We start from the raw sequence: 13,897 nt of genomic DNA on the forward strand, positions 1-13,897 counted from the left end.
CTTTTCCCCTATAATTCTCTATTGAAAGCTTGTGATTCTGATAATATTATTCTTTACCCTAGTACTTCTCTTTAAAGGAGCACGAGATATATTATCGCAGAAAATAAAATTCTGAATTTCAATGTCATACCAACCTTTGATCCCGTGAATACCACTCGAAGACTAACGTTAACTTGTTGTTGCAGTTCTGGCAAGTGATATCCGAGGAGCACGGTATCGACCCTACAGGCAAGTACCAAGGTACATCAGATCTGCAGCTTGAGAGGATTAACGTCTACTACAATGAGGCCTCAGGTAAATATATACTTATACACTATAGTTAAAAATAGTATACTGATTAATTTTAATTATTGACATCTGTATAACATCGGAAGTGACTTACTGTAACTTTAATGTATTCAATGCGTACATCATCATGATGAATATATAACGAATAATTAGGATAGAATTTGTATTTGTACAGTGTTTGCTGTCTATTGTCTATTATGCTGTCCTACAACAAATTTGTTAGGTTTGACTAACGCTTATCAACGTGAGATTCTGACAAATTGCGCCCGAAAAAATTATAATTTTTTCTCGGTTAACAAAAACCGACATTTCCCTTTTAAGGAACATGTCTCCTTCTGTCTCCGGACGCATTATCTCTCGCCTAATAGAGCACTAGACCGGGACACGAAGCCATTTAAGTCGTGTTTTTGTTACTCCAAGGCCACTGGAGTCGTGTCGCTCCAGCACAGCTCTAGCTCCTGGAACTGATTACATCGCCAGGAATGCAGCGCTGGGCTATCAGATGACTTACAAAGCCTGCATGTTGCTAATGCATGCAGCCTACTTCCATAGCAGACCTTCACCGTCAGGCTCTTCTGCATTCCTCCGTTCTTCAGTTTTGTGAATACGAATTGAGAGCAATTGGTATTTCGGACAGCTATCTCCGAAACGCATACAACCTCTTACGCAAACGTTGTTAATACCTAACTACCAATCACAACCGCTCTGGGACACATTACTAAAACGTTTACAGTGAGCAAACATTAGATTACTCAGGATATTTCGAGAACCTTGAAAATACGAGCAGTCATCATCATCAAGAGGCGATTTCCTGGTCAGAAATTGCTCGACCTTTGTACCATAATGAACATTGTTAGGCTATGTAATCTAATTCGATGCTTCAAAACACGGTTGTAGTACTTTAGTTTCGTCATTCATCTTAATCAAATGAACAGGCTGTGATGAGTATCTTCTTTGATATAATATATTATACTAGGTGTTAATGCAGGATAATGATGGAGGATGTAAATTATAATATTAGTTAAGAAATGGTAATTCTTCTAAAAATGTAAGTACTCCAATCTAAGACGACTAGATTTGGAACGACGACCAACACTCTATAAATAACTTCTTTGCTCATAAAAATGTTAAACTAATAGTTCAAATTTAATGTTCACCCACTGAAGTTATATAATTAGGTATATGTTCTATGGATAAAATCTGTTTTTTTTATCACCATACTTCAAGGGAAAAGTAACGTAGGCATAAATTTGGGTAGGCCCAATGCAATAGATCCAGAAATGCGTTATTATGGAATTAAGAATTCTTATCTGTCGGCATTTTTTCTTAGAAATTTTAACTCTCTTTTTGTCTTCTGACATAATTTTTAGGGACACCAGTTCTACTGTTGAAAATTGACAGCCAATTTTTCCAATTTGTGGATAGTGAAATTTGAAGGTATTTGTGTAGGCGTACTTGCAGTTCATGCCCCTAGAGAAATTGCCAGGAAGGCTGGCACATCCAGCCCAGCAAGTACATAGAGGCAGGCTTTATGAAGCCCGTGAAGCCAGGCGCTCTGCGGACCATTAGGTGTCAGCGACCACGGAATCCACTCACGTACCATCGGTTCCGCTCTTCGCCCGGCCGCCAACCTCGGCTGGTTCTTTGTCTGGCGGCCTTGGACAGCCGCAGGCGGAGAACGGAGATGAAGACAATCTATTCAATCCCCTCAATAAACAACTTCTTTGTCCTCAAATATTTTCAAACTAAAAGTTTATTTTCAATGTTCAACCACTGAAGTTATATAATTCGGTTACGTATATTTACAATGGATAACCTATGTTTGTTCTGGTACCATACTTAAGGGAAGACATAACAACTAAGGTACACCATTGGGTATTCTTAAAGTTCTAGACTATTAAACGAATTCAAGATAACTATGTTTACGTACACGTAAATTTTGTCCGCACATTTCGAGATAGGTAGTTAAAAGTAAGACGTTATCATAATAACTTTACCGACCAGCTATAAGTACAATAAATTCTTTTGGTATCGGCCTCGGTTTAAAACTGTTATTTTTGCCTACTGATTTAAAACTCCTCTTCTGCTCTAAATCACAAAGTGGAATGTAATGGATATCAAATTTGCGTGACAAATCGATTCGTCAGCACTGTTACACAATGGCCGGTAGCTCTGTGGCGGTGTAGTGATCGTGGTCGGTATGAATCTGAGCCGAGCTGAAGAATCGTGACTCAGGTGATCGGTTTCACCTCGACGTTCGCACGGCGCGGCGGGACTGACTAGCACAATAATTGGGTCTTCTTCTGTCTCACATTGTCTCCGATAAATTGGTGTATATTTACTGGCTTCACGCTTAGCTCTGTCGCCTGGTGAAGGCATCCTTTATTTTCTCTTTTATGAGATGTCGCGTAATGATGGACGAAATCCGAACGTGTTGAATATTTTTTTTAGTTTTCAATTATTTATTTTTATATATTAATTTTACACTTAATTGTTAGTACGAGGGTCGTTCAATAAGTCCTTAGAAAAAAACAGAAAACCAATTTTATCGGCACATTTTTTAATTTCTCTACAAATTTCCTTTCAGCTCTATACATTTTCCCAATTTTTTTCTAAATTCTTTAAACCGTCCAAAAATACAAATTCGGAAGTTTTTCAAAGTAAACATTCGTTTGCTCAATAACCTCGTAGTTTGAAGTAAAGGGAAGTTCGCCAAGCCATTTTTTTCAAATTCGGAAACAGGAAAAAGGCAATGGGGGCCAAATCTGGCGAATACGGTGGATACATTATATCGAATTTATATCAGCCATTCTGGTCGTCGACCACACGATGTTCTTATTGTTCTCGGAAATGTTTTACTTACAAATTTTCATGCAAAATTGAAGCGACTGAACCTAGATATCCCTGTAGCCTCAACTACTTCGCGCACTTTAATTCGTCGAACATTCAAAATCATGTCCTGGACTTTTTCAATCATTTCGGGAATAGACACTTCGACTGGTCGTCCTGATCGATGTTCTTCATTTGTAGATGAACGGCCACGCTTAAACTCGTTTTCCCAATTGTAAATTGTTGTAAACACAGGAGCAGACCTGCTATGAACTGCATCCAACTCAGATTTGATTTCTTTCGGCCTTAAGCCTTTCAAATAAAAACCGCTTGAAACTCACCTGTCTCCATTGTTATAAACAAACAAAAGTTTTTCACTTCAATCGTCAATGAAACTACGCGATGGATCGAGCTGACATTTTAACATTGCTGTCTAGTCAATAATGCTGCTTACGAACAAAATGTTTTTCAATCTCTAGGATTTTCTAAGGACTTATTGAACGACCCGCTATGGTCCTCAAAACCAAAACAATTGACTACATGTTTATAATAAACCATAATCAGCAGAATGTATAATTTTCGGTACTCGTAGAACAAATTAATGGATTTGAAATTGGCTTCGTGTGATAAATGGCGGAAATTAGGATTTTGCTTTACCGGTGAGCTAGAGCTCTGATTACCACAACGCAAAAGTGCGTGGTAATGAAATTTCGGATCCACTTTTAACATGGACTTTCCACTCTATATTTCTTATTCTATACTCTATTCTCACGACACTACATAAAAGCTTTCATTATGTTATAGTCTATGAGAAAATATTTCATCCAATGCTAAAATATGTTGCCCCCCATACGTTATGGTTGCGCACTATATAGCGGCAATCGATATAAACAGTAATTATATTACAGAAAAACATTAAATGTGATACTTTGATGGAAACCTACATTTTAAACGTAATTCATCAAAATAATGCAATTATTAGAAGATTAAAATTGATTGCAACTCTGAACCATTAAGGTTGTACGAGTATATTATCACTATCTATCTACACGAACATAATTTCTGCCACACAATACCCATATTGATTAAGGTCTATTCTCTTTAGACGTCAAAGACACAAGTATCTAAGAACTTCTTAATAGCTTGTATAAAATGAACCTAAAATACGTTTTTTGCGTCATTCATGAGTTAGCAGTGCAATAACTAGTGCCACCCGAATATTAATACCGATATACCGTAGAATACACAAAATCAACATGTCACTTGTAAGATAAAATCAGATTTTTTTACACTTTGAGGTTAGTTCGTGACATTTTGTTTCTTGGTTATTGAGACTACCGGTTAGTAAAATATTTCCTTTAATTGCATTGAATGCATTCCTTTACAGAAAATTGGAGTAGCAGCTTCCAAGTTCTGTGAAAGCTATATTTAATATTAATTTATTGTATGCAGTGCACGTTTGTGTACTTGGACATTTCCTGCTTTGGCCAAGGTGAACCTTTAAGTAGGGCAGCCATACTTTGGGCTGTGTAATGTTTATCCTTTAGTTAAATAACAGAAGTTGACACACAAATAAAAAAAAGAATTAAAAACAACTATCACGATATCCATACAGAATCACTTAGTGTTGTGTCACATTTTATTAAAATGTGCTGTCTTGAAATTAGTGAACATTTGTACTTAAAAAAAAACACACATACACATTAACTCATTACTTTTTGAACTATCGTATGCTAAAAACTGAGCAACCATGTCAACGTAATAACGATATATTTAAACCAAGATATATTTTCGTTTATTTCTATTTTGTTTTTGACTGTAGTGTTAGTTTATTACTGCAAATGAGCATAATCGTATTTTCCCTCCCCCCCCCCACCACTATGCAAGTTTAAAGGGCGTCTCCGGTGCTTCATATGTCGTAAATATGCGGGCGCTTTATAAATCAACGCTTCAGTAAAGAGAAACATAACCTCAATTTTAGGCATTTAAACTCATATGAACGGAAGCGACCGCGGCCGTGACCCAGCAGGAAGGCGCTTGACAGCTGCTTCCACTCAGCGCTTGGCTGCGGGCAAGGGCAAGTTAACCTCCGCCCCGACAGGGAGACAAACAGTCAGATGTCTCCTACATGACGTCACTCATTAGTCTAGACTCTAGACACTCCCACGTGTTCCACACTCGGCTCAGAGACATCGTTTTTTGGAGATGCTTGATTAGGATATAGATAATGGACACTGAGTTAAATATAAAGAAACAATCTCACTCACAGTTTTGTCACATGCCACACGTTGAACTTCCGATGAAGAAGAGGACGCGAATATTTCAGGAGTTTCAGAATCAAAGGATATGATCAACATAGCGTACAAAAAACCGTACCATCAATTCACACTTTCAAAAATATTTAAATAACTACCTGATATATTCAGATTCCTCATACTACTTAGAAGCAAATTAAGATTTTTTCTGCTACGGTGAGCATCCATCAGAAACTGCGCATCAGAACCCCACAGGTTTGTTGACCCTGGGAACTTGGTAATCCATGGTGACGGAGGAACATGTCGTGTCATATCATGACCGAGTGGGAGGTGACGGTTTGTCGACAGGAATTGTCCACGCCTGGCACGACCTCGTGACGTCACCGGAAATGACCAAAAGTACTTGAAGCTACAAAGAAGCAATTGACAAAGCTTCCGGTCATCACTTGAGTCACTCGACTTTCCGCGGCCGTGGCACAGCGCCCCTTCAAGTGCGTTTTAGTCCAAAACATCACACGTCATCTGGTATCAATCAAAACCTCTTCCAAGTAATTCACTTACTTCAGTTTAGTTTATTTGGAGCACAGACTCCGCAGAAAACGCTCTTGCTTAGCTTTCTGGTTTAGACGTCTCAGAGTACACATAGAAATTAAAGACCCAATCTTGTACAAATATAAGGAAAGTAATGTTGTAACTCATTGAATAAATTTGGTGTAAGTTATAACTAAACTTTTAATTAAAGTTTAAACTTTTTGTTTTCCAACACTTATTTACATCCTCATCCAGCAACAGTGTATAATTTTGTGAGTGGATATTATCTGCAGCTGTAAGCTTTTGGATTTCTTGCTTTATTTTTTTAGGAGCGTTGATAGTTTATTACTTATCTCATCCTCAGCTTTCATAATCAAAAGTATTAAAATTAGTAATTGGAAAAGGTTCAATATCCATCCATTCTCAAAACTGTTAGTACAAATGTTCTGTAACCAATAACCTTAGTTATTTTGCTGTCAAACAAACAATTGTAGGAACACATATTTATAGATATTAAACAGGTTTCTTTAATTAATAATTAATATTCTTATAGACTCAGCTCCACTGTACATTTTGAGTTATTAAATGTTTTACTAAAAATCATACCTGCCTCATTTATAGGGCGGGAGAAATTAGACAAATATTTTGAAGCAGAATAATCTATCGAGAGCAAGAGATTAATAGATCCACACATTAAAACTTGAAAAGATTTAAAATCAGAGTGATCGTGTGCATGTTGTAGCGAGCAGGAGTGGCAACTGTGGGAAGTACGTGCCAAGAGCCATCCTGCTGGATTTGGAACCAGGAACTATGGAGAGTGTGAGATCCGGAGTGTATGGAGAGCTGTTCCGGCCAGACAACTTTGTGTTTGGCCAGAGCGGAGCAGGCAACAACTGGGCTAAGGGGCACTACACAGAAGGCGCTGAACTGGTAGATGCTGTGCTGGATGTGGTCCGCAAAGAGGCGGAGAATTGTGACTGTCTTCAGGTCAGTGCCGTCTAATAATATCTTGAATGTATGAATGATTGATACTTCTCCTTCACTGTAAGACATTTCAATGAGAGACCATAAATATTTCAGAGAAGAAATCTTGGTTTTTCAGAATTCTGGAGTCATGGTTTTGAGTACTGGAATTATTATGTTATCTATTAGAGGCACAAATCCTAATTTTTTACTTCCAATAAAGAAAATTGTTTGAAGTATGCCTTTTTGCCAAATATCAAGTTATTACTAAACTTAGTATGTAGAAGAAAGCTGCTTTGAACACAGGAACAAGAATTGCTGTACAAGAGGGAGATCATTTTGAAAAGAATATCATTTTCTGTTGTATTATGTTCTCAAACATATACACTAAAAAATAAAATAAAAATATAAGTCAATGTTAAAAGCAAATAAACTTCTTAATTAATACAATAATTATTTAAGATTTTTTCAAATACTGCTTTGCTATTTGATTTAAGATTCCTTCATTACGTATTTCCAGATTTGTTGGGTTCTTCTCATAGGAAAATTTTGTTTTATTTGTTTCATTTCTCTTATATGTCCTTGCGAGAATATCAGCCTAAAAATGGTTCATTACTCTTAACCACCAGAAATGATGCAGCAAATAACTTTACACACAATGAAATCATCCATTAAATGAATCTCTAGAACTACAAACAATCCTTTTGTCAGAAGTGTAAAAAATGGATTTCAGAAAGGATTTAGGTTTACAAAACCTGAACCTACAATCAGAATCCATTTTTAGAAACTGCAATGGTTGACATTTCAAAGAAAATGAGTTTCCAAACGGTTACTGCTCTTTCATTGTTGCCCTGTCATGGTAAGGAACCTGGCTGCCAGTCATGGCTTTACTGCTACAAAACGCTGTAAATCTTCTACACTATCCTGGGTTTTATAGATTTATAATACATCAAGTGACTTGTGTGATGTGGTAAATCATGGTTACAAGATGAAGAACCTACTTAACCAAGTTTACCGACCTACTTCAGTAATAGGTGTGTAACGGTGGATGGAAAGTGCGTTATTGGTTAACGAGTCTTAACTACTCCATAGCTTTCTCCATTCAGAAGAAAATCTATTTAGACTATCATTCCGAACTATGGTAATATGCAGGAGATTGATAATGATGGATGATGTTTTCAGGGATTCCAATTGACACATTCCCTGGGGGGAGGCACCGGCTCCGGGTTGGGCACTTTGCTCATATCCAAGATCCGGGAGGAGTATCCTGACAGAATTATGAACACATATTCTGTCATGCCTTCGCCTAAGGTAAGAAAAAGAAAGAATTTTATTTCTGAATGCTGTAATGTCAACCTCTTAAAAACAATTAAAACAGTTTTTTTCACTAAATTAAAATAATAATTTTTTACTGACCAATTAATTTTATTTGATCACTTTGTTTCGATTTTTGTAATAATTAATGTACCAGTTATTTAGATGTAAGCATTAAATAGATGTTAGCAACCGTTAGATGGACACAGAAGATCAATTCCACACTTATGGATTTTACATTTTTAAGTTTTAGATGGATTCACACATCTCTATCATAGCTAAATGTTTTGATATAATGGATGGGGAGTAATGTTGTTAATATCTAAGACAATTATACTTTTAGCAAGAGCCAGCCATTAATATTACTAAAGCTGTATAACCGATACAAACCATATGAGACTTACCCTCACATTTAGAGTTCAAAGGGGTCTCTAACCTTAGTTATTAAATATAAGTTGTTTAAACCCAGTTTATAATCCCAAATTGATCCTTTCACTACCCAATACCAGATATCAGTGATCAATCAGAACACGTCTTAATCCCATATGATCCAGTGGTTTAATGCAGTTATCAAAGTCTAATTCAGAATCATTACCTAATTTCAATATTCTAATATAAATCATTATTGTAAAGACCATTTATTTAAAATTCTCTTAAAGAAGAAATTGAGCTTATTAGTTATGTAGAAAATAAATGTAGATATTAGAATATGTATTTCCTAATATCTACATTTTCTTCAACTCTTTATCTGACCTTTTACTATTTGGTATATCCCAGAACTCTATGTTCTCCATCATAAACATATTAAGTTCAAATATTTTCTCTTCACTCTTTTTTATTGAAAAAATTGTTATAAGTGTTATTGATCTTGAGGAGTCATAACTCCTAAACTTCTCTCCTCTCCTACCAAATCCTGCTTCGTTAAAATTAAGTTCATTTAGTTCCCTCTTAACATGTACATTTTCTTTACTTCTTGCTGATATGAAAAATTCTTCTTTGATTTTTAACATTCATAAACTTTTGTACAATTTTGAGCATTTGCAAGTTTTTCCAGATGAAAATCATTGATTTTCCTTGGTTCTAGGTGTCTGATACAGTGGTAGAACCGTACAATGCTACTCTATCAGTCCATCAACTGGTAGAGAACACAGACGAGAGCTACTGCATCGACAACGAGGCTCTCTACGACATCTGCTTCCGCACGCTCAAACTGTCTAACCCCACCTATGGAGACCTCAACCACCTAGTATCCCTCACCATGTCTGGCGTCACCACCTGCCTGAGGTTCCCTGGTCAGCTCAACGCAGACTTACGTAAGCTGGCAGTCAACATGGTGCCCTTCCCTCGTCTCCACTTCTTCATGCCCGGGTTCGCTCCACTTACATCTCGTGGCAGCCAGCAATACAGAGCTCTCACTGTGCCTGAGTTGACACAGCAGATGTTCGATGCCAAGAACATGATGGTGGCCTGCGATCCCCGACATGGAAGATATCTTACCGTTGCCGCAATCTTCCGGTGAGAGCTGCAGTAGAGCAAGAATATTATTTTTTATATGTTGTTGATGTAAATTGAAAAATGTTGTTAATATCTAATTTCTTACAAGATACTCTTACCCAATAAGAGAGCAACTGACTCCATTAAGTTATTGTTAATATCAGAAATAGAAAAACAAAAGTCTCTTTTATATTTATTTTGCTGAGTTTGTGTTAAAACTACTCATAAAAGGGAGAATTATTATTATTAATAATTGGAATGACATTATTATGTAACATATTCTTGTATATTTACTCAAAATCAGCAAGGCACAGAATTTAAACTTTACATAGATTTTAAATTTTAAAAATATAAACCTTATTATAAGCTTGAAATAACTACCAGTAGTTCTACAATAAAAAAAACCATAGATCCTGGTCTTGTGTATATAGGTAGATTCCAACCCACAATTAAATTCTTTCACACCTCTTTAATGGCATTAACGCTTTAGTCCATCTTATCAGTTGGATTTCTAATTTGATTAATAAATTTAAAAGTATGATTTTGTTTTATAATTAAAATGCCAGTAATATATTTACTACACATATGCTTTTAAATTGTATATTTCAATATTTAATATTGTTGACAGCGGCCGCATGTCTATGAAGGAAGTGGACGAACAGATGTTGAACATTCAGAATAAGAACTCCAGCTACTTTGTGGAATGGATACCTAACAATGTAAAGACTGCTGTGTGCGATATCCCACCGATGGGGCTCAAAATGTCCTCCACCTTCATCGGCAATACAACGGCAATTCAAGAGCTCTTTAAGAGGATATCAGAACAGTTCGCAGCCATGTTCAGGCGGAAGGCTTTCTTGCACTGGTATACTGGCGAGGGAATGGACGAAATGGAATTTACAGAGGCTGAGTCTAATATGAACGATCTGGTCTCTGAATATCAACAGTATCAGGTTTGTTAACTTCTTCTCTTTGTTAAATCTTTAATTGTATTAATAAATCTCTGCTGATAGAAATAAGTGAACATTTTGATGTTTGATAGTACTTCATTCATCATAATCTCTTCAACAATAGTTGGAAATGTTTCTACATTCATTACCGGTACCTCTGATTTATGTGTCAATGTTCTTCTCAACACATGACATTAATTGTCAGGTTAATACTACCAGCCCCATTCTCCTCAGCTCTTACTTCCAGTTCTCCAAACTTTATTCAAAACTGCAATCATACTCAGACTATTGCAATTTACAGATTATTGCTGTAAGAATAACATTTTAACATAATGAGATAACAATGTGTGGGAAATGGGGCCAAAACTTTTAATAACTTTATCTAAGAAACTACGAGCTCTCAAAAAAGTAAAAGTTTTTAGCTCTCAAAAAAGCAAAAGTTTTAAGGCTTAAGTTCTTTAAAAAATATAGTCCTTTAAATGACAGCAATATTTTTAACAATTTGGAAATCAACGCTTCAGGCTGCTCTCCAATCTGTGATCCTAAAACCGCCTATTTGAACACTTTTACAATGCTTTACGTTTTGCTTTAAACTGCCTTTAGTTTTTATGTTAATTAAATGATTTTTTGTAGCTTTTTAGATTGGTTATTGATCAGCATGAATCAAAATGGTAATTACATAACATTTACATAAAATAATCACTTAAGACCAAAAAATCTGTGTAAGAAAAAAATATTTTTATCTATCAGAAATATTAGTAATTGATAAAGTGGTTACATCTTATATTCATTACGAAATTACAGAACATTTGTTTAAAAATAGATTGATAACAAATTCTTATAGTAAAGGTGAAGTATAAAAAGATAGCAAAGGATCTACATGATGATTCTTTAATTATTGTAATTGATTTCTAACAACATTTTTTGCCATACAGGAGGCTGGACCCGATGACGAATACGACGAGAACCTGGAAGATGCCGACGAGACAGCACAGGCCCAGTACGATTAGACCAGTTGATGTAGTTTTGGTGATGCATTTTTGTATTAATCATAAATCCAAAACTTCGCTAATGCTGCAAGAGTACATTGTTGAAAAGAATTAAACTCCATTTGTGTTATTTTGTATTAGATAAATTATAAAACAATGGGAATCCAATGTCATAATTTGAAAATGTTTTATATATATGTAATAGAATTATAAGGTAAAAAATATATTCATAAAAATATAATTTCTATTATATAGTTAAAAATTTTACGTAATGTGATTTTTATAACTCAGTCACATCCTTATTCACATTGCGATTTTCAAGTGCCTTTTAAAAATAAAAAAATAAATTTATCTGTCTTACAATAAAACCGTAATAATTGTGTTTCAAATATATCTCTAGTTGATCATGAGTTAATTCTATTTCTTAAAAATTGTTTTTCAGATCTTTAATCTCCATTAATTTTAAGTGTTAATCTCAAACGGAATATTGTTGTAGTTAAGTGTAATTTATTGTAGAAATAAGTATTATATCTTTAAGAATTAAGAGCCTTTATTTATATAGATTTTCTACTTTTTCATATTTCTATAATAATAAAATATGTGATTGTGTTTTATAGCTGTTTATATTATTTTTCCTACTTCCTATTACTTATAAGCCACTGGCTGTGATGATTCACTGCACAAGATGAGTCACATTCATTTTATTGCAAAATTGTCACCTGGGGGTTCAGAGAGTCAGTAAATTTATTTTCAACAAATATTAGTAAATACAAAAAACAGAGGTAACTAAATCAAGTTAAACCCTAGAAGTTTGGACCGTCGGTCAATCTAATCTCTTTTAACCATTCAAGTTCTATTTGAATCATTCTAAAGTCTCAGCCAGCCAGTTTCAAGCCCATGACATAATTTTTTTAATACACTTCAAATAAAAAAATGCATATTGTGTATTATACATAATTGCTTTATAGAAAAACACTCTAAATGTGAAGAAAAAAACAAAATATTGACTATGTTTACTATAGAAAGATATACAAATTGTTTCAAATTTTATTCTCAATAAGTTAAATATTTAAAAAATTGGTTTTTAAACCTGATGTTTACAAAATACTTTTCTCAGAAACAATTTAACCCTCCTACTAGTCATTAACTAGTCTAAACGATTGGTGTGTTTCTACACTGACCATCATCTAAAAATTGTAGTATATTTAATATACTTTAGGTATGTTTTTTATGACGTATTAAACCATAAATTCATATATTAATCCCAATAAATTTATCATTCGTTTCTTCCTACTGATTTAAACTATCGAAAAAGGTACTTATAACTAAAAATAATTGTTGGTGAATTTTAATACAACATAATAGTTAACACGGTGACTGCAGCAGACATCTTACTGCCCAGAATGGTAGGGAGAATAGCTAGATTCACTCAGTATAGAGCCGCAGGGAAAGTGATAATGCTTATTGGTATGATCATCATGTTAATACATTGTTAAAGTATTCCAACATTGATTCAGATAAGCCTGAAATATTCAACGTCTTATACATTAATTAAAAGCTTAGATTCTCAGCTATAAGATGCTTTTATTTGTATTGTCACTGTATTTTTTTCTGAAGAATAATTACATTTTTATTAATAAATTTGTAGATTTTCCAGTTTTATTCCAACCTTTTTTAGCAGCTTATAAGTTGAATATAAGTATAAATATATTACTCAACCAGTAAAACACATTTGCAATAATTTTATCTTTTTTACACATTTTGGAGTAATACGTAAAACTCTATTTTTATAGGCAATGAGAAAGTCTTGAGTTTTTTATCACATTGTAGTATTTTACAACTTTAAATTTAGCTATTTTTTATTTTTATCTAATGTTTTATAATTCCCTAATTATATACAATAATTTATGGTTAAAAAAAGAATTAGCAAGAACTTATATAGAATTTATAATTCCATTTGTAAACGATTTTTAGATTTATTTAGAAGAAAGACATTTGAAGTAAATGTAGTTAAACTTTCAGTTGTAATTGTAATGTTTTATGAATATGAATGTAATTATTGTATAATATATACATAATAACTGATATATAGATTCCTTTTCCAAACTTCAAATGGCTGTCATCTAGCAACCTTTAGAGATATAAAAAGAGTGAAGGAATAAAAGTTTTTATAATTACATAATATATGTAAAAATATATCTGTTTGGGTGTATACTGTGTCCTAGTTGAGTTAAAACTTTTGCTTGAATGTGAATAGCCCACATCTTATTTTTAAACTGACTGC

General features: G+C 34.2%; 1 protein-coding gene across 1 annotated transcript in view; it reads left to right on the plus strand.

Moving 5' to 3' along the window:
- LOC124366985 (tubulin beta chain-like) overlaps nucleotides 1–12,227 on the plus strand; it is a 28,349-nt gene extending 16,122 nt beyond the window's left edge. The window contains exons 2-7 of the mRNA XM_046823635.1: nucleotides 186–294; nucleotides 6,646–6,890; nucleotides 8,049–8,177; nucleotides 9,265–9,695; nucleotides 10,303–10,627; nucleotides 11,560–12,227. Of these exons, the coding sequence (XP_046679591.1) occupies nucleotides 186–294; nucleotides 6,646–6,890; nucleotides 8,049–8,177; nucleotides 9,265–9,695; nucleotides 10,303–10,627; nucleotides 11,560–11,634 (1,314 nt within the window). The 3' untranslated portion in view covers nucleotides 11,635–12,227. The remainder of the gene's footprint in view (nucleotides 1–185; nucleotides 295–6,645; nucleotides 6,891–8,048; nucleotides 8,178–9,264; nucleotides 9,696–10,302; nucleotides 10,628–11,559) is intronic.
- The last annotated feature ends 1,670 nt before the right edge of the window (nucleotides 12,228–13,897 follow it).

This window comes from Homalodisca vitripennis, chromosome 1, assembly GCF_021130785.1.
Source record: "Homalodisca vitripennis isolate AUS2020 chromosome 1, UT_GWSS_2.1, whole genome shotgun sequence".
Lineage (NCBI taxonomy): Eukaryota > Metazoa > Arthropoda > Insecta > Hemiptera > Cicadellidae > Homalodisca > Homalodisca vitripennis.